This window comes from Antedon mediterranea, chromosome 8, assembly GCF_964355755.1.
Source record: "Antedon mediterranea chromosome 8, ecAntMedi1.1, whole genome shotgun sequence".
Lineage (NCBI taxonomy): Eukaryota > Metazoa > Echinodermata > Crinoidea > Comatulida > Antedonidae > Antedon > Antedon mediterranea.
This window is the reverse complement of record NC_092677.1, coordinates 3,918,724-3,945,209: the sequence shown is the minus strand read 5'-3', so window position 1 is coordinate 3,945,209 and position 26,486 is coordinate 3,918,724. Positions and strand designations below refer to the sequence as shown.

The 26,486-nt window shown below is 33.9% G+C and overlaps 2 protein-coding genes across 2 annotated transcripts in view; one reads left to right on the top strand and one right to left on the bottom strand.

Annotated features, from left to right (window-relative positions):
- Positions 1 to 26,486, bottom strand: part of LOC140056460 (palmitoyltransferase ZDHHC23-like) — a 94,643-nt gene that overhangs the window by 29,801 nt on the left and 38,356 nt on the right. The gene's annotated exons all lie outside the window — the stretch shown is intronic.
- LOC140057158 (galanin receptor 2a-like) lies at positions 1,140 to 25,314 on the top strand. Its single transcript, XM_072102712.1, has 3 exons — positions 1,140 to 1,356; positions 22,209 to 23,299; positions 23,602 to 25,314. Exons 2-3 carry the CDS (start codon positions 22,229 to 22,231, stop codon positions 23,710 to 23,712), a joined length of 1,182 nt encoding a protein of 393 aa, XP_071958813.1. The 5' UTR covers positions 1,140 to 1,356; positions 22,209 to 22,228; the 3' UTR covers positions 23,713 to 25,314.

The following is a 26,486-nucleotide window of genomic DNA, read 5'->3' as shown; positions in this document are numbered from 1 at the left end:
CGGTAGCTGTAGGCTTCGTACTCTTTCATTTTAATATTAGTCTCAACATAAATGTTTTCATTTTAGTGAATTTATTTGCGCGAAGAAGCAAAAGCATTGGTTCATGCAAGAAATTCACCCCTCCTTTATTTATGCGCATGCGTATTCAAATTTCCATCTACTCTTTATGAGCAACCAATCAGCTTCACCGAATGTTCGATTCGCGCGAACACAGGAGGAAAACAGACCTACGTGAATGTTTGCAACGCACGCTTTCTACTATTCGCATGAATAAGTTAGAATTTTACCGCATGAAACACTTTTAGCTGAAGAGCAGGCCTATACTGTACAACGCTTTCTACTATTCGCGGGAATTACAGTTTTGTAGTATGAAACACTATTCTACCGTAATAAGAATATTATGTCCTGTATTAGTTCAATGACCCTTCCAGTCTAATTCCCCTCGCTTATAGGCTATAACTCTTATAATAGCTATAAATTATCATCAGAAACGTCACCACTAAGCAGGTTGGTGGAGTTTTGTCAATTTTTAGTTTCATTTCTCTAATTTCAGCGAAACCTGCGGTAGGCCTAACTGACCGATCACGTCCGCACCTACCTACCGGAATGTCGAGATTTCCTACAATGTCCTCTTCGAACCTTTATGTTTTGACTTTTCAGTACGCACATTTGTACGGCGCCCCGTACTAATGCAAGTCTTGTTCCTTTAGATGGTAAAAAATAAGGGTAGTATTATATATATTTTGGAAAATAATTTAAGTTGGTTCTTGACTTGTGTGTTCCGTAGTGTGATTATCATATCTTGGTTCTCACGTAAACGCAACGCAAGAAGGTATACGCGCCGCAAGTATACCAATCAAGACGCAATGTGTCTTGTATTGTTCCACTTTGTTGCGGCAATGTGCGAACCAAGCTTTAGAAACAAGTACATTGTATCCGGCGTGTCGCTTACTCGCGAATGCGACACTATTTTCTACTGAAATGAATGTCAACCGCTCGTTATTATATACTGTGTTAACCACGCCCCTTTTTTTTATGGATGACCAATCACATGGTCTGTTTATTCGACGCACTGGCAGTGTGATCGTCGTTTCATCATCAGTGAAAATGGCACAAACGATACACGGCAAAATATAGATTCATTTTAATGGAAATATAAAGACATTGTAGATAGAGTGACATTTGATGCTGTTCTTAACGTATGTGACAATCGTTATAGATGCGCGAGTGACGTTTCATGCTGTGTATAACGTATGTAACAATCTTTTCAAGACATTATAAACCGTATATACGGCGTATGTAACACAACGTTCGAAATAAGTCTCCGGATTCAAAATAAAACGAAGCGTTAATAAGGTAAGAACGGTGTCTATTTTAAAATGTTTTACGTAGAAGATAACGGCGTGTATTACGCTGTACAATACATTTAATTACGTACAAATACTTATTTAAAAGTTCATTATGTATTATGTAAACGTATCTATTAGGCCTACAATATAAAAATGTAATAACAATAAAATGATCACCTATAATGTTGGTGGTACACGTGAATCATGTAGCTGGATGTTTGTATACTCGAACGCGTAAGTTGTGTTTGTTCGTGAAACTTACTGACTACTTGTTATTATTGGTGACTTATTAGCAGAAACCCGCTCATTTGAGAAACCTGCCTCTGTTTACACGGGAAACGAACTAGGGAAATTACACCAACACATTCAGTGGATTTCAACTGCCCTATTACTATATGTAGCATGTATCTGATCTACTGACGTAAAATAGATACAAATACAAAGTTATCTGTCATTATCTGTCGGGACGCGATTCGACAGCACACTACTAGCCAGACAGCAATTTATTAGGATGAATGTGAAATAATGACGGTAAACAAAGTAATCAAGCCGATAACTTGATAATATTATTCTCATAGTATTCTGTATTCTACTCGGAAAAAAACGAAGGAATTAACCTATTTTATTCCATAGATTAATATGTGTATCTTTAACTTAGTGACATTAATATATTGTTTTCTTAATTCATATACGTGTTTAGCATACGACAATACTATTGTTATTATTATGAATAATTTAACCTAATTAGTATATTTGTTCTTGAGCTATGGAGAATTATTTTTTTCCGAAATAAAAGATGAATGAATGAATTAATTAATTAATCCAAAGGCAAAATACTGAAAAAGGACAATACTGAGGGTATCAGTGGCTGGATCTCAATGGAGATAAAAAAAAATCGAAAAGCTAAATCAAAACGATAAAGTAAAACAGTCAGAACTAAGTATAATTATAACTGTAAGACATGAAAGTGAAAAGAAAATGAAATAAAAATGGAATTATAGTGGACAGAGTGAACAGATGTTATATAATACAAAATAGCTTTACACAGCTATCTGTCATCTACTGTTCCAGAGATCAACTATCTTATGTTCTCTCTATAACGTCAAGTTACTGTCTATGGGTCATTTAGAAATCATTCCTGGCCTATATAACCCTTTATCTCTATACCTTCTCTATAAAGTTACTCACACCTTTTCCGTTTTTGTTAAATAATGGAAAATGAATAGAGAATTGAACGGCGTCGTGTGAATGTACCTTACGTATGAGATTTCAGGAATATGTGATAAACGTTACTATTTTTAGTAAGAATACAATAATTGAAATATTGGTGCAACAGTTTTACCTTGGTGGTTGACATCTGATCCCAGTCTTGGCTCAGTCACAAATTATTGTTTTATTTTAGTATGTAGGCCTAAATGGCGTTAAAGATGTATTGTCCCCCTGAAAAAAATAAGTTTTACAATTTTAGTTAACCACTTTGAATAAAACTTTAATCGAAAAAAAATGTATTTACCTGAAAAATATAATAGGTTTTCGGTTGGATCTGACAATTTATTTTGTCATTTTATATGAGAAAACATTATTTTTTTTTTACGGAAGTGATTAACTTTATTCAAACTACAAAATAAACTATTCAAAGTCTGGTTTAATTAACATTCATTTTTCATGTTTTTTTGCGACATCGGTAATGCTAATAATTAATAAAAAAGAATAAATATTTGGTAATATAAATATTCATATATGGAAATACAGTAATTTCGATAACCTTTTTTGCATAAATTGAGGAATTAAAATGTTTGTATATTATATCAAAAGTAAGTAATATATCGCAGACGTCACATGTGATACATATGTGACACTGTATTTGTCGATAATACCGAAACCGCCAAATGATAGACAAAGAGATTACAGCAAAGGGCTTTGTACAGTAATGCAATTATCTTTAACAAATATGTTTAGAATTAACTAAAGTATTGTCCATATTGGAAAAGGTGCTGGTACGAATATAAAGATATATATATAAATCCAAAGGCAAATTACTGAAAAAAATGACAATGCTGTGGGTATCAGTGGCTGGATCTCAATGGAGATACAAAAATAAAAAGCGAAAAGCTAAATCAAAACGATAAAGTAAACAGCCAGAAAAGTTAGCAGAGCTTTCGTGCAACACTAGCCCTCCTTCATCAGTTTATATATATATATATATATATATATATAAACAAATCAGGCAAAGAACATTAATTCTAAACCGCCCGGTGTATTACTGAAATTTAATTAATTAATTTGAAACGATAAAGATGAGGAAATCTGTGAGAATGAGAAAAAGTCGCCCCAACCGAGACTCGAACTATATAAATCAAAAGGCAAATACAATAAGTAAAAAGCTAAACCAAAACGATAAAATAAAACAACCAGAAAAAAATGGCAGAGCTTTCGAGATGTACAGTAACAAGTCAGTACAAGACGTACGTCTACGTCATGTTCTAAAAATGTATCAAACAATTTGGAAAGTAATAAATCTTCAAAAATAAAAATAACAATACGGTAAAGCCTTTTATTTTTGCGACCAAAATGTTCGCGGTTGTTGAAATAAAAATAACAATACGGTAAAACCGTTTATTTTTGCGACCAAAATGTTCGCGATTGTTAAATTAAAAATATAACGTATATATTGTTTCATTTCGCGAAAAAATATAATAATCTAAAATAAGCGATCATTAGAATAGTTTCATGAATACAAATTATGAAATTAGTCTAACTGTCCATAAACGTAAGGATATTGTATTTATCTTCAAAAGCGAGCTGTATATTAAGTGTAATCTGAATTAAATATAGATAGGACCATTATTATAAACGTAATGCCCGGTAATATGCATAATATCTTATTACATGAATAGTAATATCTTTGTTATATGAATAAGAGTTTATATAGAAATATAGAAGTACAAGTATAGCAGTGTGCACCTTATAGCCCCCTCACAGTCTTATGGTTCACATCGTTAGACACCACAGCATTGAAGTTTAACTGCTCATTTTGGTTATTCTTGCAGACCATAACATAGCGATACAATTATAAATAAGAAAGTATTTTTAATATATTGTAACTCATAGAACTATAAAAGCACTTAGTTCGAACGCATCGCCTCAAATTGTTTGTTTTAACTGGGTAGAGACGTTACTGGTAGTGTGGTTGACTTCAGTTTATTTAGGGGTATTACCTATGAATCTTTCGGATTTAAAAAAAAGTCCACGATTGTCAATGGCCTAGGTAAAAATTAGAGATATCTCCTTTCTTCATTACAAACAAGAGAATTTATTATCTCAAGAAACTAGGTTTATTCACAAACACCTAGAGCATGGGCAATGGACTAAACAACCCCCCAAACATTGTTTTAAATAAAAAGATTTAGTAGCCAGCAGCCGGTGATTAGTTTGCGCATGTCTTCACGTTCTGTCAGTCCCTTGCTCTAATCGAAGTTCAGCAAATACATTTGGAGATGAAAAATAATGCCCTGAATTTTAAACAAATGATTTTAGCAAAACATATCAAAAACATAGCGCATGGTTCCTTGTCTGATTATTAGTCGCGTACAAACGCGACTCTATAGCTCACTATGTCGGTCGGTTGGTCAGTCAGTCAGTCGGGGTCGGTCGGTAAACACCAATTCAAATTTGCGCACGCGACTGCAACCATGTATATGGCCGTGTATTTTCTTTGATCTTAATTAAATCTCCAATTAATGAATGTATCCTTCAATCCACACGATAAAACCAAAATTAGAATATGCTGAGGCTCAACCGATTGGTAAAAAAAAAAACAGCATGAATTTTGACAATTAAAACAAACTCCGATTCTGAAAATCCAGTGCCCCAGAATTTCCAAAACTACACCATCACATTCACAGTAATAAATAAAATAATACAATTTTGGACTATTACTATTTACTGCATGGTTTCAATGACTTCTTCCCTAGAGATAATTTTATGAGTACTTAAAATTTTGAAAGATGTAGGCCTACGTAGTTCTACCAACTAAAGATAATCATAGGGCCTGTTTCTGCTGAGCAGAAATAATCGATTATTAACCGTTTATTTTTTTAATCGATTATTTTTGGGCAGCAGAAACGGCGCAAAATAAAATAACCGATTAAAAATAACCGATTAAAAACACTCAATCCATTGCGTGTTTTAATCGATTATTTCTTGTTTTAACCGATTATTGCGGAGCAGTTTTGAGCTGCAACACAAATAGCGATTATTGACCTCACTTTGACCTCTAGAGTATGACAAACTTATTCACGTCACAAAGCATGCTGTTTATTTGCGCGATATCGACGACGATCAGCAAAACCACGATCGCGATGTAGACCGAATAAAAATCAAATGTTAAACATTTGATTTTTATTATTTTGTGGGGGAGAATTATACCGAGAGACTCCGGGATTCTGTGTTACAAGTACACCCGTTACATACCACCAGTTCAGGCTAACGATGTTTTACATGTCATTTGTTAGTAGGCCTGTTGTCTGTTGACTTGTTTCGGTAGAAATATAATAGCCTCTAGGCCTAGCAGGCCGAAGGTAGAACCAACGAACGGCGAAACGAACTTTTTTCGCCGACGTGTCCTTATTAATATAACATCATTATTCTGTTGTATGTGGTACGGTAGTAGGCCTAGATGTTTATTTTAGAAATAATAAAGCTTTACGTAAGAGTAATTTTTAATCCTACATGTGAGAGTTTTAGGCAGCGATAGGATGTAAACAAACCAACTCTCATCGGCCTTTCATAACTTGAACTGCGCTGTGGGGGAATGATGACGTGATTTTAAAAACCGATTACCTGAATAACCGATTAAAGTCGTAGCAATTTTCAATTGCAACGCGATTATTTTTGTGGTTTGCGGTGACTGGAAAAAATCGATTATTTTGATTTTTTCAGCAGAAACAGACCCATAAACAGAATTTGAAATTGAAATGCATTTGGATTCATAAACAAAGCTTCGGCTTATCAGAAGTATCCGATAATGTAAGTGGGTATAATTAATTGAGGAGGACATTATGCAATCATGACGTAACGTAAGAAAATACGAATTAAGATAATTGAAATGATATTATTTACATTAATTATGAACTATGAACAGTGTAAACGGATGCTACATGTTAAGAAAGAGAATCTAATGGACAGTGTAAACGGCTGCTACATGTTAAGAAAGAGAATCTAATGTAAATTTACTTACTCTGGGAATTGTAACACATTGGAAAAGATATTAAGAAATTAGATTGAAGAAGAAAAGGAGAAAGAAATGTCGAAACGAACAATGGTCGTGAGAAGAAGGGGAAAGCAAAATGTCTTACGAAACAACGATGTATATATAAGAAAATAAATGTAAGAAGGATCGGAAAACACGTCACAATCAAAAGTGGATTTGGAAAAAATCTCACAAAAAGTGGATTTAAGAAATTGAGGAAAAGCAAAATATCTTACTCACTGTGAAAAGAATGGTTAAGGAGAAGATCTCGCGAAACACAGATGTGGAGAGGAGAAAGGGGTGCAAGAAGGAAAAAGGGGTGCAAGAAGGAAAAAGGGAAAATATGACCGTGAAAATAAAGGAAAAGGGAAAAGAACGAAGCACAGTCGTAAAAAAGAAGGAGAGAGGGAAATATCTTACGAACATATATGAATGTAAGAAGAAGATATGAGGAACGATGTTACGATAATGAATGTACGAAGAAGAATAGAAGCTATGATTTTCAAAAACCGACAGTTTAATGTTCATATTTGTTATGACAGTGAAAATTGAAGCCTAACAAGACACTTGACAGGCTATCCGCCTCCATACACAATAAAAATGAATTACCTTGTATGTGTATACATGTTTTTATATTTTATTTTATTTATTTATAAACTTATTTTACAAATAAGATAGTTTAACAAGAAAATTTTAATCATGTATTTTACCGCCATTTCTCATTTCTACATTTTAATTAACATCGTATCTAAAATTTTAAATGAGAAAATATATGGTTAATACTGAATTCTGGCATCTTATTATGTAAATATACCGGTATTTTAACTACTCTAAACACTTACTTTTAATTGTCACAAATGTACTTATATGTATATAATATATTCATCAATGAGAATTTAAATAAACGTGAGAAGAACTCACACAAGACAAAAAAAAACTTATTTTACATGGATGACATTTTCAATAAAAATAATGTTCTTACAAATGGTCCATGATTAAAGAAATGCATGCATAATAATAAACAGTCATAAGTTAAGTTACAAAAGTTACAAACAAAGTTTTTTTGTTTTAGATTATAGAAAGACATGCAAGTACAATTACATTTTTAATACAGATACAGAATTAATAATAATAAAAAGTTAAGTAAGTATATATTTGTGGAACGTTTAAAGTTCTTTTTTTAACTTATGTTATATTTGATTATCAAGTGTAATATTATTCCACTTGAAGTATTCTTCAGTTTTCTTTAAAAACTAAAATAAAAAATAAATTGAAATAGAAATTGATTTTCATGTCTCAACGCAACTAATGGAATCAGCTCGTATAACGTAATCAAGTCAGTGAATGTTTGACATTGTCAGTCCCAAATGAACACTACCATACATGCGTTGGATAAGCAGGCAATATTATAAGTTTGGACAAAACGCAAAGAGGTGGTAGGCGCAACGCAAGTGAGTTGATCAATGACAAGCGACAGTTACGCGGCGTTATTGATTAAATTACTTGCGGTGCGTTGCGTCCTTGTGGTGCATTCACGTAATTGCGTTGCGTCAAACCTTAAAACACGCCTGCATACGTTACACACCAAATAGATATAACCTTTGAGTGAAAAAAATTATTAGGACGACTTAACTTGGTAACGAATTCGGATATAAAAAACTATAAAAGTTAATAGAGGGATTATAAATGTTAGTTCATTGCAATTAAAACTTTTAAACAGACGGAGCTGATTATTAGTTTTTAAGCCTGATGCATTATCTTTTATTTTTAATTGACTAACCAACTAAGTCGAACTGAAACATTTTTATATGAAGGGGATAAAGTATACTTATTTTTTCTTATTTAAGAGTTCTATAAGTAGATTTTTTTTTCAAGAAACTCATTTCAAAAATCAATTTGAATCTCGAGGTTTTTACGAGGCTGTGTACACTAACAACTTTCTCTAGACAGAAGAAGAAGTAAACCAACGCTGTTCAATATAGATTGACTATTAATGTTAGTCTCGTGTGGTTAATGGGTTCATTTACCATAACGTGTAGCCCTACATAATACATTAAATAAGGTGAGAAATCGACGATCTCTCCATGTGATGATACAGGCGTCCGGTATCGTGACTAACGACAATAAACATTTAGGCAGTATCCGTGTCTGCTGGGACACCATAGAAACGATTTGAGACAGTGGAGTCATGACGTCATTGGGGATAACAATACAATACAATAGGGATCCAAAAAAAAAATGAAATTCTTGAAAGCATAATTCATGTTTAACATTTAACCCCATATTTTAAGTAAAGCTCTGAGGACGTCAGTAGCATTGGAGGTCATGAACTCTCGGGTAGAGGCGTGACAAATGCATGACTCGGCGACAACAAACAAACGTTTGTTCGGTAAAACTTTTTTTATTACATTTAACCCTGCTCTGACGTAATGTGTACTTCATAAGTATGCCTCTTTTTTAGAATACTTCAGAAAAAATTTACAAGTAGTTCTCGGCAAAAACATCTGACCAGTAATGTACTCAACTCCCTGACGCAAAGCTACTCCACTCCACAGTAATTTAATACAATTACATTTAACCCATAATGCAAAGTTCTCATCGCTTCACATCCGAGTAAACACGGATACTTTTACAACATTCGATAATTGCCATACATATTAAATACCCCTTTCACACCAAACGCAACAAAATTGACGCTCCGGTGCACCGCGGTGTGTTGGTGTGAAAGGTAAAATCAAACAACTCCGGAGTTCAAAACACCGCGGTTGAACCGCTGAATGTTTGTCTCCGTAGAGCGAAATGCGGGGACACACGCGGGGTGATATGTAGGCTACCAATGTTATTAAATTGGCTAAACTTTAAATATTATTGTTGCTATCATCACTACACACGTGATTTTCGTGAACCAACGCGATGTCTACATTAATCATCAAAATATTCTTGGTGTTTCGTTTTATTTTTAGAATTTTACATGAAAACATTTAGCAATTTTTTCTACGTGAACTATGCTAATTCTAGAACACGGCGGCATATCGATACTGCCTCTGGAGTTTTGAACCAAAAAAATATCTATATACATTTTGAATGTTCAATTTTTCAAATAGAGCAGCAACATTTTTTTGTGAACGCTCCCAGATAATAATAAAAGTGTTGATAAATCAAACATGGCGCTTGTATGCGTAGAGCCACCATCGTTAAGCGGTATGTTTTGTAATTTTTGATCGGCATTTACGACAAATAAAATCCCTTGTTTACGTTCATAAAACAGAAACGTATTACAAAATAAGTGAAATAATTTAAAATAAATAATAACGACAATCAATTAAGATTACTTGTTGGTACATGTTCGCGAACGGGTGTATTTGACCTCTCTGTGACCTGCTGTGACTTGTATATACATTGTAAACAAATGGGAAAACGTAATACATCTTCCCATTCCCACCATTTATAAAGGAAATGTTTGATTTAATGATGATATGATTTACCCACTCGCAACATTGTCATCGTATATCAGTATACGACATCCGGGGGTGTCAAATTGTTTCGGTTTCTTGCGCGTGGTCACTAACGACGCGTTCCATCAATAACGGTATGCGAGTACGGGGCGCATTTTGGGACATTCATTCTAATTATGCCAAATAATTGTTCAAAATCTATATATTTTATCTATTACGGTTTAAAAAAACACCGAGTTGCATATTGGCATTCAAAGCTGAAAGGTCTGATCATTGTGTATTTTGTCACACTTGATGACGATAAGCAGTTCCCCTGAACGGCGCCCCGTACTTGGATTGAATTACTGTATGATGTGTGATTTTGGAATTTAGTTAAGATAGGCGCTTAGTCCATACTTCACGGTCTTCCAATTTAATGATCAGATGATTGCATTTTTGTCATCGTGGGATTTCTTTTTTTGGTACTACAACATTGAATGATTTATGTGTTTCTCTCATAATAATAAGTTTTGCCTAGTCTCCGAAGTTGAAGTTATCTGGCGCACTACTACTATAAAAGGATTACCTAATAATATGTTCATACGGTGACGTTATCGATAGATATCAAAGTTATTGATGAGGTGACAGTATATCAATGATTCATATATCGAATTATCGATGATGTACGTACGTATGTAAGAAGCGTAGAATGACGTCATGGTTACTTTTCTAATTTATCGAAATTACCAGTATTGACCCTTGAGGCTTAATACGTTGGCGTTACCGTGTAATCCTCAACTTACGATAACATGCATAAATGATGAAATTAACGCCGAGTTATGGGCCAATGTGGCGCTTTTTTGGCCAAATTATTATTATTTTAATTGAAACTTAAATTTAGGTAGTCAATGGAGTAATTTTACCGATCTGTCGACAGTAGTATGTTCCTAATGTTAAGTTCATAAGGTTTTGTTGTTTTAAGTAGTAATTCCCAGTGGCTTTCTTTGCGAGTTTTGTCGCTCCATTTGACATCGTGGTCTATTGCAATAACTCTGAAATTTGCAAAAACAAATTCACAAGCATAATTTCTCATGCCAAGGAATAAATTTCGGTTGATTTATCTACATCATCTATATCATACATAGTTGATTCATTATCGATAAAAAAAAGTCTTGAAATCTGGGATCTCTCGCCGGCTGTTTATTTTCTGTTTTGATTTACATTGTTGTTTATTCATTTTGAACCGGTATTCTATTTTTCTATGTATGTTTTTTTAGAACAAAACAGTTGTGGATGTTCTTCCTTCTATCACTAATTTTTGTTTTGTTTTTTACCAAGTATAGTACTTTCTTTGTTTGTTTGTTAGCACGATAGCGCCAATTTTCAAGTCATTCTGAAAATGTCTGTATACATAGGTACATATTTACAGAACATTTCTGTGGAAATTTACAAAAATCGGTTCATTAATAATTTCACAAATTAAAAAAAAAAGAAAAATTGGATTCTTTTAAAAAGTGCCGAAATATCAACATGCGCCCTCTGTGACAATGTTTTGGCAAGTACTTCACTCAGTTTCTGAGTGCTTTCATTTTGTTCATTGAGTCTTACAGATGAGGAGTGACAGGGTAGCGTAAACTGCTGTCATGATCATTTTTAATAACAACATTTTCTTTCTGTATTCAAAAAAAACAAATGACAACATCTATGCCTTCGGGGAGTTTCTGAATATTTGACTTGTATGTCAATTTACTAACTAATGCAACGTGAAATGTTGAAACTTTACTAAAATCATTGAATCTAAGTAAAAAATGACGTAACTCCGGTACGCACACATTCGCTCAAACATAGTTTTAGCAGATGTTTAAATTCTAACTAAGGGGAATCAAAACTTTGCAGGCTTAACTCTATGAAGCTTGGTTTCCACTTCGACGCAACACAAGGCCGTAAACGCATCGCAAGTTTGACTAATCACGACGCGATGGATCGTCCGAACATATGATGGTTCAAGTCACTTGCGTTGCGCCTACGTAGGGAGGAGAAGCGTACTCGCGAATGGCGTTCGAATAAAATCTTGTGGCCGTATTCACCAATCACACTTAAGTGAGATATTTCCCTTAAATCCTAAGGATTTCCCTTAAATCAAGAAAATATTAAGGGTTTCACTTAAGTGGTATTCACAAAGGGTTTAAGGTTAAGGGAAACTCTTAACTTGGTCTATTTTCCCCTTAACTTTTAAGGGACCTCAGAGGTCCCTTAAAAGTTCCCTTAACTATTCAGTACCTTGGTTGTGCTGACGATTCTGTATGTGCGAGTACTATGCCTACTTGTAGATGGCCCCAGTCTAGGCTAGGTAGAGATGCTAGGCCCCCTGTTGGTCTGCCCACTAACCAGCCTAGGATTCATGTTTGGTTTGAGTAGCATCTAGACCTTTTTTTGCTGATCCCCACCCATACAAATTAGTCTATGCCTATATATTGATTTATTTGTTTTGTTTTGACTGCCATTATTTTTGTGGAAGATGGCTTCCCATTTCGTTGTAATAGAAATTAGCCCCATTCTAGTAGTAGGCTCGGTAGAGATGCTAGGCACCTGGTCTGCCCAGTAACCAGCCTAGGATGCATATGCCTCAATACAGACAGGTTTAGTTTAGGCCTACACAGAATGTTGGTTTGTTAGTAGCATCTAGGCTAGACCTATTTTTCTTGATCCTCATACAAATTAGTCTAGGTTTAATATTCATTTACTTGTTTTTGTTTTGACTGCCATCGTCTATACATTTTTCTCTTCATCCTCCCCGTCCCCCCAACTCCTTACTCTTTTTTTAAATATGCAAATTAGTTTTAGAGAGGAAAGTGATTGGACCATAGGGGAATTAAATCCTCTGTGATTGGACAATGGGACAACTCATGAATATTTATGATTATTTTTACCCTTAAGTTTTACCCTTACATTAAGTGTTTTCCTTAGGTAAGTGAATCCCTTAACTCATTTGTGAATACCCCTTAAGTGTTTCCCTTTGTTAAGGGAATTCTTAAATTTTAAGGGTAAGTATTTCCCTTAGCCTAAGTGAGATTGGTGAATACGGCCATTGGTTCCTACACCTTGCACGCGACGCAAACACGTGTAACTCACGTAATTTTACTACACATGTACGCAATACTAGCAGGGAAGAGTCAAACTAGTTGTTGCATGTACATCCTTGTTGTGCTTTGTCAAAGATTTGTTTCATATACAAGGCGCGCGGCGACTCAAACCTTTGCTTTCACATGACGTCATTCACACGTGACAACAATCAACAAACATTGCTGAAAGCAACTACGGTATCGGTAACAAACAGAAATTAAACGATCGTTTTCTTTCAAATTGCTTTCTTTGTTACTATTACTAGTGCTATTTATTCTCCTTAAGTTACTAATGTATAACTTAATCAAAGATTGATTTGTATACGGTACCGTAACACATAATCTTACCAAGTGGTCTATTCACACGAAAGGTCTAATACACACTTGTAAATGTGAAATGCAGATCTACTAATAACGACTTAAACTCCCTAAGTTCATAATATTATAAACGTAATCAAATATTGCTTGTAAAGACCGTTAGTTACGGTACCGTAACTACAATATTATCAAATGGTCTATTCACACGGAAGAATAGTGCACACTTTTCGACAAAATGTGAAATGCAGATCTACGAATGGTCGACTTAAGCGTCTAATGTTAAACCTATTAAAAATTGCTTGTAAAGAATGTTGTCAAAGGTTATAATATAATATTATCAATGGTCTATTCACACGGGAGATCCACTTCAATATAAAATCGCCGACTAATTGTGAAATCGTTAATAAGTAATAAATACCTATATCTATAACATATCTCTGGGGAAATTTTAAACTGTATCGAAAATTTAGGTACCACGCTTTTCGAATTACAGATTGCGTAACAAATCCTTTTGATCACAGTTCCCTGATACTTAAAAGTTCCCTCTCAAAAAGGTTATTTTTATGCCTTAAAAAGGATTTTTGTCTGCATGTCAATAATTCAGAGTAATTTTTAAAACCGTGTCATAGGTTAAAGTGACATTTTACAGTACGTGTATACACATGTCTAGTCTAGGTTCTAGACCGAAATATTTTGGCACATATGGCGTTTGATACGTATAATACATGAGCTCGTATTTCAGACAAAAATCGAAACGCGGACTGGTGAACTGACATAAAAAAAGACAGACTCGGGGCAATTCCAATACATGTCATCTCGGGGACGAAATCATGTTCTAACTTAGAATATTCAAGAAAATGCACGGATGAGGCGGGATATGACCGGTTGGGCCGCCGACAAGTTGAGCCGCCGGTGATTTCTATGAAACGCCCAGTGCATGCGTCTTTTACGACATTTCGCGTAGTGATTAGGATGGTGTCCTAGTACATAAAAGTTCATGGTCTTGGTTTATTGTGTCATGAAAATAAATAACATATAATTACATATAGGCCTATTACAATTAACACAGCAAAGGAAAGTAGTAATATTTAATAATTTAATTGTTTTTAATCTTTCGAGGAAAAAATTCAGTGCACTCATAATTTTTCTCGCGTGTAGGCCTCACGTACTAATTAATAGAGTATTAACATTTTTCGAATGAGGTTAAATAAATATTATTTTTTATTTACTAATCTTTTAATATCATATTTTATTGAATTTTAAAATGTTAATACACAAAATATTTTACTAAAAAACGTGATTTTATGTAATTATTTTACCGAAAAATGGAGTAGGCCTAGGGTAGTTCATACAACTGCCGACTGAGTGAGGGGCAACATGTTTACGTCGTCATTTTTGGCTAAAAACGATCACTTTCGGTGATGTTTTATATTTTGGAATCTACAAGCCAGATTTTCATAATTATTTCTTTAATTATAATATTTAATAATATATATACTAAAAACCATGATATATAAACGTTTGAATGTACATCGTTATCGGCGCCGGTATCCCTAACATAAATTGAAAGAGCACCGGCGAAAGTTAGCATTTGGCGTTCCATAGAAAATAACGTTTTTCTGGCGGCGGCTCAACTTGTCGGCGGCTCAACTTGGCCTAATCCGGATGAGGCAAGGCTATTGTAATTTCAATATACAAAGGGTTGAGATAGATTGGATGTTTTTGAACAAGTAATCTTAACAAAGGTACTAATAATCTTTCAGCAGTGGTCAGAAGGACGGACGGACAACAGACATATATACATTACTACCATCATAAATAAGGACAAATATACAGTAATAACAATTATGCAATGCATTTCACTGCTGTGGCGAGGTTGAGATATTTAACAGTTAGTAGGGTACTAATGCTATCATAGCACTGGTCAGTAGGACAGACAGATATACAGCATTGCATTGTCAACACTAGCTACAGTGTACATTCACACATTCGTGTTACGTACAGTCGGTGATTAATCCTGACGTAACGCTATAACTAATCGTAACTAAGTTAGAGTTTATGCGTAACACGTTCAAACCCTTGCATGCACGTACTAATTAGTTTAAAGCTACAAGCTTAATGATTACAAAATAGAGGTAACATGATTTAAGTCATTAATAATAGCTCGTTCTGCAGCAAATGGACAGCTATATACTTATCGTTATGACCCATTCCTACGAGACAGGTTCATGCATAGTGCGATCATTAAAACAAAATGGATTTTCATTATACGACACTCTGTCTACAATTCATACACGCGCAAAAGAAACTTACACAAATTGATTTATAAAAATAGTATACTGTTTGCTAAACCTGCCCCAAATCTGTAGTTATTGTCTTTTTTATTCTTTTTTTTTCGGCGTTTCGATTTTTGTCTGAATACTTATATACGTATGAAACGCTATATCCGCCAAAATAGTTTTCGTTTACTAATTTCGGTCTAGAACATAGACTAAATGTATGCATTTGAGAATGAAATCCCAACACTGATGGCCTGGTAACAAGTACTAGGCCTACCAGTAATAAACAATGGGAACACGTCTACATCGTTTGTATACTTCTATACATTACGTAAACCTTCTTTATAATTATTCACGTTACGAATAATAGACGAATTTAAAGTGGAATCTCCCAAAACCAAAGCGCCCGCTGGTTTGCCTAAAAACTTCGGTTTCCGTATCGTTTGGTTTCGAGATTAACATATGTTTGAGGTGATGTGCAGCCCTATTAGCTGATGCTGACCTATATTAAACATACGCATCATGCCACCATTAAACTGTTACATCAAAACATGATAAAAAAAAAAGCACCGATTCCTTAAAAGGACAGAAACATAATATCAATCGCATTGTACCGCAGCCCCCGAAATATTGCCGCCATAAGTGGCTTGGGTATATTTAACACTGGAGGTAATAACGTTAAAGTATCTACGTGGCTAAACGTACTTCATTTATACACATTAACAAATGATGTAGGATTAAAATACTAAAAGATCAAAGGTGTTCTACCGTTAAGATACATTCATATATTAAAATGTACATCATGATGTTTTGAACCTGAATTTCGACGAAATCATGGTCTAAAAACGCACATTTGGAATATTCAACAGCGTATGTTTTTAATATTAACGTAATCCGCACGTCACAATTCATCACTCAACCATTTTAAATGAAAAAAAGCCATACTAATATAATATATACTTTATGATTGTCATAGCTTCTGAAAGCAGTAATCTATAGAAATTCATCAAAGAGTCACAATGTAGTAGTTGAGGTGTGTGTGGAAAGATTGTTCAAAAGTTACTTTAATGAGCAACAGCATGATGGTAATATTAATAAATAATAATCAGTCTTTTGGAAGAGGTAAGCTTTACTTCAATGTCTGGGTTCCTTAATATTACACCAACAAATTAGTTTTGTAAAATTTGGAAAAAAAAAGTTTTGAAGTTTGCAGCAGTTATTTATAAATTAAATAAGATTAGCCCTATTAGGAATAGTGTTTTCCAAAAATTGGCACTTTCTTACTGGCTGTTCTACTTACTGTTTTGATTTGGCATTTTGCTTATTTTTATTTGTATCTCCATTGAGATCCAATCACTGATACCCACAACATTGTCATTGTTTTGGCAGTATTCTCCATGGATCAACATTTTTCCTGACGAAGAAATATCGTTTTCCAAAAACTTTGCACTTTCTTTTTGGCTGTTTTACTTTTTTTTAACTTTGCTTATTTTTATTTTTACTTCTAGTGAGATCCTGCCACTGATACCAATAACATTGTTTGTTTTGTCAGTATTCGCGTTGGATCTAAATTAAATTCATATACTGTAATCGTTCATCAATAAACCATATCCAATCAAAATGTTGACAAACTCCTAAACGCCTGTAATACATATCTGCACCAGTTCGTATATGCGCGCTTCGACTTCTTAACTCTACCTCGTGTAAATACAGTTTAAATTGGCAATTTCGATTGCGATTCATTTCTTTTTAATGCCGCATCTTTACAATAACATAAAGAAATTACTTGCGACCTTTAGAAAGACCTTTTCTACAAACTAGTGCGTTTTTGTTTTAATTCATTGATTTCTTCATTATACAGTCGTTCCCCTGAAGCAAAAGTATCCTTTAAATTAAATAGTAACCATGATTAAGAAGAATCTTTCCAACATTAACAACGATAATGAAAATTGAAATCTGAGCGACCTCAGCTTAAAACCATGTTTTCATCATTCGAATGGAAATTATCAGGTTGACGTATACACTGTAAAAATAAATAACGTCACTGATGTGTTGAGTAGGATATAGACTACATGTTTAGAAAGTATTTAGAACCTAAACATGTTCATATCAAAACATGTTTAAGGCTAAACGTGTGGAAAAGTGAGTACAAAATACATGTTTAAGATCTAAACACTGTTTTTAAAATAGTAGTTGAAGTATACTAACATCCTTAAGATATTTTTGGTGAAAAAATAAATCTAATGATAATCTGTAATTAATCATTGTATTATATGCTAATACCAACTTTAATTAATTGCTCTTAAAATTCGAATCGACTCTACCGACACTAATTAATCTGTGTTATTTTCTTTTGAATTTGATTTGATTAGATAAAATGATGCCTTATTCCTGTAATTAATTCAATTGAACATCAAATTGATTTTAAATAAATTTAGTGAATAGGGAATTAATTAAATTAGAATTTCAATATTGAAACAATGTATTTGCGCCATATGGCAGGTGGATGCCCATAATCTGTTTGGGAGAATAGAAGAAATACCAACCATACCGGTGCCACATCGTGTTCTACAAAAAAAAACCTGATAACTAATTAATGTTATTTGCCTGTTGTGTTTATTTATATATATATATATATATATATATATATATATATATATATATATATATATATATATATATATATATATATATATATATATATTTTTTTTTTTTTTATATATTTAGCTTTTCGCTTTCATTTTGTATCTCCATTGAGATCCAGCCACTGATACCCATAGCATTGTCATATTTTCAGTAATTTGCCTTTGGATTTATATATATATATATATATATATATATATATATATGTATATTACTATATATTATTGTTAAGCAGTTATGTTTTAATTCCATACTAAACTTCCATACAAACAAATATTGCGATAGTTTTCTTCCTATGTAGTTTGTCTTTCAATTTAATGAATATAGGAGATTTCACCTTTTCTGTTCAATTAAACTGTGTTCTCAAGTATTTGGCGCATTCAAATCGTGTTTCTACATACTATACGTAATTTAATAATGTATAAACACTACTATGTAGGTTGATATAATGTTTGCGGGTACACCACGTATTATCTAGTTCTGAAACGAACTGTTGAGTTTCTTGACATTTCAATTAATATGCTATGATCGTCCTAAGGTGTATGTACCGTAAACAACAACATTTGATAACGCCATGCAAACCTTCAAACAATATAATACTATGTAGGCCTATATAAAATAAACGTCTCTCTCATGCATTAGCAAGAATGAACGTATTATGGGTAGCCTATATAGATACAATTTAAAACCGGCCTATTTTAAATAAGATGCATGCTATAAAACTGACGTTATAGGTTATTTACAACAAAAATAAAGAGTTTTATAATCGTACATAATTAATGATTCCATTTTGTATGCTGCTTGCCTTACACATTAAAATAATGTACATGTTTACAATACTAATTTAGTTCTCACTAATGGAAAATAGATGTGTTCGTGCAGAGCTGCTTCGGAGTAATAATGGGAGAGCGGCACCGTTGCATTGTTTACGAATCACAGATCACGTAGATAGGTATCTAAACATGATTACCAACGTTATCACCTAATTTTTAATGTGATTGAAGGTAATTCGCAAACCGAAGGCGTCCTTTGATATGATAGCAAACTAATTAGCATGTTTTGATTTTAGATATTAAAATAATATTACGATGATTATAATGTCACCCTTGGGTCCAATTATCAACGAGGACAACACATTGTCATCTCATTTGTTCTTGAATAATAATAATACTAATACGTTGGCGTAATGGACGTGTTTATGCTTTTTTGTGACCACCATAGCAATTATAGTCCAAAGGGTTTTTTTGCACCTAACGTCACACCTTATGGATATGAATATTCATGTTTTTTGTGACGTTTCCTAACCCTAACCCAAATTATGTGCGAAAAGAAATATCGCGGTCCGGCGGCTAAGTTCAGTTTTGTGTCATATTGCTCGTACCGCATTAGCAACTTTCGTTAAAACTTTCACTAAGTAATTATAGGTATATAATTATGGCTATTATTATAACATAATCTTTAAATATGGGTTTATGGGTTTTTAACAGTTTTACCCATCACGGGGGTATTCGGAGGAGCTATAATCACCATGCGACTTGTACTCTTGCATGCTTCTAATTAATACTCGATTAATTTCTTAATACATGTTTTGCACGAAATGTTAAGGCGACTTCGGTTACTAAAGTGGTCATTAATATGTATGTGAGTTGATACTTAACTAATGAGCTATTAAGTACATGTTTTAAATGTGATGTCATAATAACCATACATCATTACTACGGTGTCATTAATGGCATATCAGTCAATCGTGTTATTATCCCTCCGTTTGCTCCTTTCCATATTCTATCCCTAATTGACATAGTCTAACATTCTTTTCAAAAAAATCTATCTACTAATTCGCCCTTTTCTTTGTTCTGATTTTCTCCCTTTCCTATTCTCTTTCTTTTCATTAATATTCATAATCCCTGTTATTTTTTCTCTTCTTTCTGCCATAACCGTGTCGTACAACTACGATGAGATATAAATTCTCTTCTAAACACGTAACGAAGAGAATTACTAATTCTCTTCCTTTCTTATTCTTCTTATTCCGTTATGTATTCTCTTTCTTCTCTTTTCTCCCTCTTCTCTGTTATCTCAATTCTCTTCCTTTCTTATTCTTCTTATTCCGTTATGTATTCTCTTTCTTCTCCTTTCTCCCTCTTCTCTGTTATCCCTTCTTCTTATTCCGTTATGTATTCTCTTTCTTCTCCTTTCTCCCTCTTCTCTGTTATCCCTTCTTCTTATTCCGTTATGTATTCTCTTTCTTCTCCTTTCTCCCTCTTCTCTGTTATCCCTTCTTCTTATTCCATTGTGTTTTCTCTTCATTCTCTTTTCTCCCTCTTCTCTGTTATCTCCATTATTATCCTTTCTATTTTCTTCTTCATTTTCATTAATATTTTCTTCCTTTCCTAATCTTCTTATTTTTTCTGTTTCTTCCCTATTTTCCCTCTTCCCTGTTATCTTCATTCTTTTCCTTTCATATTCTTCTTATTCCTGTTATTTTTTCTCTCCCTTTTAAATTCTCTCTCTTCCCTGTTATCTCCATTCTCTTCCTTTCCTATTCTTCTTATTCCTGTTATTTTTTTTCTCTTCCTTTGAAATTCTCTCTCTTCCCTGTTATCTCCATTCACTTCCTTTCCTATTCTTCTTATTCCTGTTATTTCTTTCTCTCCCTTTTCTATTCTCTCTCTTCCCTGTTATCTTCATTCTCTTTTCTATTCTTCTTATTTTCTGTTATGTTTTCTCTTTCTTCTCTATTCTCTCTCTTCCCTGTTATCTCCATTCTTTTCCTTTCCAATTCTTCTTATTCCCTGTTATTTTTTCTCTTTCTTCTCTTTTCCCTCTTATGTGTTATCTCCATTCTCTTCCTTTTCTACTCTCCCTCTTCCCTGTTATCTTTATTCCCTTCCTTTCCTATTCTTCTTATTCTCTGTTATTTTTTCTCTTCGTTTTCTATTCTCTCTCTTCCCCGTTATCTCCATTCTTTTCCTTTCTATTCTATTTAATTTCTCCCATTCTTCGTTTCCTTCGTATATTCTCTTTGTTACTATTCTAATATTGATTCTTTTAATTCTTCACTTTTCCATTATTCTCCATATTCATTTCAGATTTTTTTCTTTCCTTTCCGTTCATATTTTCATCTTGTCCCTATTTCTTTTCATCCATATTCTTCGCATTTTTCTTGCCTTTTTCTCATCAGTCCTAAGCTTTCTATTGGTTCTTCTGGCTTCATTAAGCAGTCTAACCATAAAATATTTTTTCGAAAACTCCACACTCCGCAATCTCATCAAATCAAATATTTTTCATTCGACTATTTTCCAGAATAAAACCATGAAACCCCAATTTCCAAACAGTATTGTACAATACATTAGACACATTACGATCCATAATATTTACTTAAAGCAAAAGTTAGACAGACAATAATAAATGGCTTACTTTTTAACTACCTAAGTGCTGACGTAATTAGACCATCAATTGCTAGTTAGCTAGCTGGCGCGATTGACAGCTTTGAAAGATGTGTAAAAGCTATTACGCTGCACAATACACACTGGCAACGTGACGATTGGAATAACAATAAAACGATGCGATTGATGGATTGATAGCGAGAATACGGTCATCATAAAAACTTCGAATGTTGAAATATGTTGTGTTTTTATACAATTAAATGAAATTACTGCGCATGTCAACATAAATTGGTAATAGTTCAAGAGCGCCTTCTATATCGTCACACAAAATTATGTTTATTTGGCCTATTTATATAGTGATAAGAATGTTGCAATATATTATTGTATTTTTTTGTACCTTAAACTATATATATTTATATATAATTTCAGATTGGCCTTTGAATCTCACAATGGATATAACAACAGTTGCCATGGAAACAGATAATGATGAAAACTCGTCATCGTATGTTGAGTATTTTGATCCTGATCAGCATATTTATGACAGATTGAAAATATTTTCAATTATTCTCTACTTCATAATATTTATTATCGGCATGTTTGGTAACTGTTCTGTATTCCTTACAATCGCTTGCAATCGGAGCATGCGTCAAGGTAAAAAGGCGCCAAACATACTTTTGGCTGGACTTGCTTTGAGTGACTGCATTTACCTAATGGTGAATACACCTTTTCGACTTGCTGCCGATATGTTTAAAGAGGATGTGGGTAACAAAAGTGAATTCGTGTGCGGTTTGACGGTGTCAATTGCAGTATTTTCACAAGCAATCTCTGTTTATAGTTTGGCTATTCTCAGCTGCGACCGTTATAAAGCCATCTTGAGTCCACTACAGCACCGCCAATGGCAGACTGCCAAAATATACTACAGCATGTTGGCTGTATCTTGGAGCCTAGGCCTTGCATTTGCATTTGCGTCTGGTTATTTATCACATTTAGGTGAGAATCCGTACAACGGGAAAAAATATTGTGAGGCTTCAGATACATATACAGCCCAGGCTAAAATATTTGAAATAAACAAAGCTATATTTTTATTTGTAATACCTATGTGTATTATCGCATTTTGTTACATCAGTATTTCGCATCATCTTTGCTCAACTGGAAGATTAGTGAAAAATGAAACGGAAAATAAAAAGATCAATAAACAAAGAAATCGTTTGGCCGCCATTATTGCACTCATGGCTCTAGCCTTCTTCGTCTGCTGGTTCCCGTATGTTCTGTGGTTCCTGTTGCATCAGTATGAAGTTGGATTGTTTACATTTGGAGCTGCTGTTTCGTTGATTGTGATACCAGTATTGGCCTGTGCGAATTCATGCATTAATCCTGTCATTATCTATTTAATAAGCCGAGAGTTTCGAAGTTACATCTGCGGGTATAGAATAGGACACCACAAGGGTGCAGCGACGCCCTCAACCGTTGGGTCATCCAAGTTTGTTAGACTCTCCAGAGGATCTACAGTCGTTTCTTCGGTACGTGATGAATCTCCAAACCGCACTTAAATGCGTACAGTCTAAAACCGTTATAAATTACCGCATTGCTCCATGATAATAACATCCCATGTTTGTGATACTTTATTTAGGCCTACATCGGGGTCTCGTTAACAAATATTTTATATACAGTATTAAACGGAATTAAAAACTGCTGTCTAGTATATAGGCCATTTCATACCGATAACTAACTTGGGTTTCTACTATACTAACCGCATGTTTACCTATTTTATGCATTGTTTTCCTGACGATACGAACTGAACTTTTCCTTATTTTATCAACAGTGGAAAAGCCTAACTGGACGAAATAAATCCCGAAACTGCAAGGAGACAGAGCAGATTCACATGACAAGCAAAAGTATTCTGAAGCCGGATGGTGCAGATATCACGTATTAATTCAAGACATGCGCAGTTGTGGATAAAAAGAAAAACGCAGTGAAGAGTGTTTGAATACGCATCTTGCTATCTAAAGGTCTGCTAGCTATAACTGGGTCGGAGCGCAGCTTTAAGCCAGGATTTAATATGGAATTATGCTCGATTATAAACAAACCGGTATACAATTGATAATAGAATAACTTCGAACATTGTTAGTACTGGATTTCTAACAAATGTACTGTACTGTTGGTACTACTATAGTGGTTGTACAGAAGAGAAGCTTTATTCTTTTGACATACTATCCCATGTAAGGACAAATACCAACGGGTTTTGAAATAGGGGGCACAGGGTCTAAATAATGTGAAAATAAGTTCTGAACTTAACTCAATATCCTATCTGGACTGAAAATACTGAACCTCAATTTATTCCATTCCTGTAACAACGACGACGACTGTGCTTGACAGACTACTTTCCGTGACGTATCAACTACGTATAAACTTTCTTAATTGTGACGTTATATATTACGTTTTTTGCAGGAGATAACGTAATTCGATTGTTTTATAGTCAAATACTTGTTCTTGTTCTTTTTTTTTTCCAAAATCCGAGGTACTTATATTCATTTTAACATGGATGTAATAATTGTTATAGAAAAAGACAATATAATGGTGACGCGTAGGAACGCTTTGTTTTGCTTTACTGTTGTAAGACACTCCGTTAAAATACATAACCACAATGTATCATTAGATTATTTATAACTGTCCAGTACAACTTGTAAATAAATCTATATAGTTAATATGGTTTCAAATCGTCTGAAATACACTGGGTATTGAGTTTGTGATCATTACATTTATATTAAAGTACTGTATACACCATTTGAAGTACATACGTTTGATTAATTAGTATATGTACGCTTAGAATAACATACTGTGTACACATTATTGAATGAGTATGTAGAATTAATAGTGAAAACATTTTCCTCTGGTTACGATCATGTGTGTAGAATTATTTTCAGTTAGATTAATGTCTCATGATACTGGAAAAATGTAATCAAGTATTGTACCGAGTAAAGACTGAAATAATCCGCGGAGCTTATACAATTTTTAGTTCGGCGAAATATTTTCGTTTATTCGATAAGTTAATGGTAATGTATATATAAATTCACTTGATTATCACACGCTAAATCTAGGTTCCAAATTGGACGCAACGTAAGGGCGCCGCAACGCCACGACGCGGTGGATCATCGGAACTGTCCCTTGTGATTGGTCAACTCATTTGCATTGTGCTTACTTCACTGCGTTGCGTCCAAGAAAGAACCAAGTTTCAGGACTGCTGTAGTCAACATATAGTGCCAAGAGTATTGCCGTGCGATAACAATTGTATGATAATAATATCTGTAGAAAATCAATCGTTTCACTGTACTGTAGATAAAATAGGCTATGTCTATTTTAAGCTCTGTCTACACTATCAAACTAGTTTGACAAAAAAAGTGTGATGTGCCCAAATATGGCAGTGATGTGCTTAAATACGGTAATGATGTGACATCATCATGTCCATATATGGGCAAACATCGGCTATAGAGTGTAATAATACATAGAAAATAAATGTTAAGAAATAAATTGTGTTGATTATAATTTTATTTGTTTTGTTGACATATCATCTACGCCTGTAAACAACGGGAAACATGAAAAAAAGGTTTGATTAGCAATTATAAATGATGAATGAATCGATATTCTTTCTTTCTATCTATCGCGAACGAAGATGTATTAGTCTACATTCATCTGCATGATGGATGAAACTAAGCCAGGACTGGTGGTGAAAGCACCTTGGTCCATCATTGATCTAGGGCTTCTCTCGTCCAGTGCCTACCTTAACCTGAGGAGAGGCATAAGCCAACACTTCGGAATCCAAGTGTCCCCTAAATTGGAGTTTGACGTACTGTCAACACGTTTTTTAAAGAAAAGTTTCCCCTTAGCGGTGCCCCAAAACAGAGGTTCTTTCCACTGTATTAACGAAAGCGATGGTACATTTTTAATGAAACAGAAAAATTGAAAGCAGCCTTTAACAAGAAAAAAAAAACACGTTGAAGTTAGTTAAATTACATAGATATTAAACATCGAATTCCAATCACCATTAGTATTGTAATTTAGTGATTTCTACTAAGAAGATGATACGAACGATCGTCTAAATGTATAGTTATAACAGGTATTTTATAACACTTTAAACCTTATCTAAATGTATAAAGTGATTAAAATGAAACGGATCAAAAAGGCAGATGGAATCGAATCCGAGCCACTGCCGATATTTTCCAAAGAAGATGAGACAAAACGTCTACAGGCTAGTCAATATTTCTTGAAGTTACCACAAGCAAACAAACAAATATAGAACAGTTCGATGACTTGATTATCGATTAACAAAAACACTGGGTTGGAACACCTTAATATTACTACTAATGTCTAACTAGATTTGAACTCGTCACTTTGACGAGTTAGTTATCCGCACAACAAACGCCACGTGCACGTACGTTATAAAATGCGCACAGATACAAATTCTGCCATTATGACATGAAGAAAACAATGTGTTGTAAGTGCTGAATTATGTCTACAATAACTGTGTATACTGTATACTATATGACAACATTTTTAATACAACATCATCGTAGACATACTACTGTACTACATACAGTGTTGCACAGATGTAATTAAAAGCAATACAATATCTAACGACCATAACATGACTTCACGACATCATGACGTCACCAAACAAAAACATAAGGCAAGAGTGGAATAGCACCCCGT

Excerpts from the sequence above, each read along its gene's own strand:
- LOC140057158 (XM_072102712.1), top strand. The coding sequence starts at position 22,229 with ATGGATATAACAACAGTTGCCATGGAAACAGATAATGATGAAAACTCG. Across the intron at positions 23,300-23,601 it reads GATCTACAGTCGTTTCTTCG|TGGAAAAGCCTAACTGGACG; the intron begins GTACGTGATGAA and ends TTTTATCAACAG.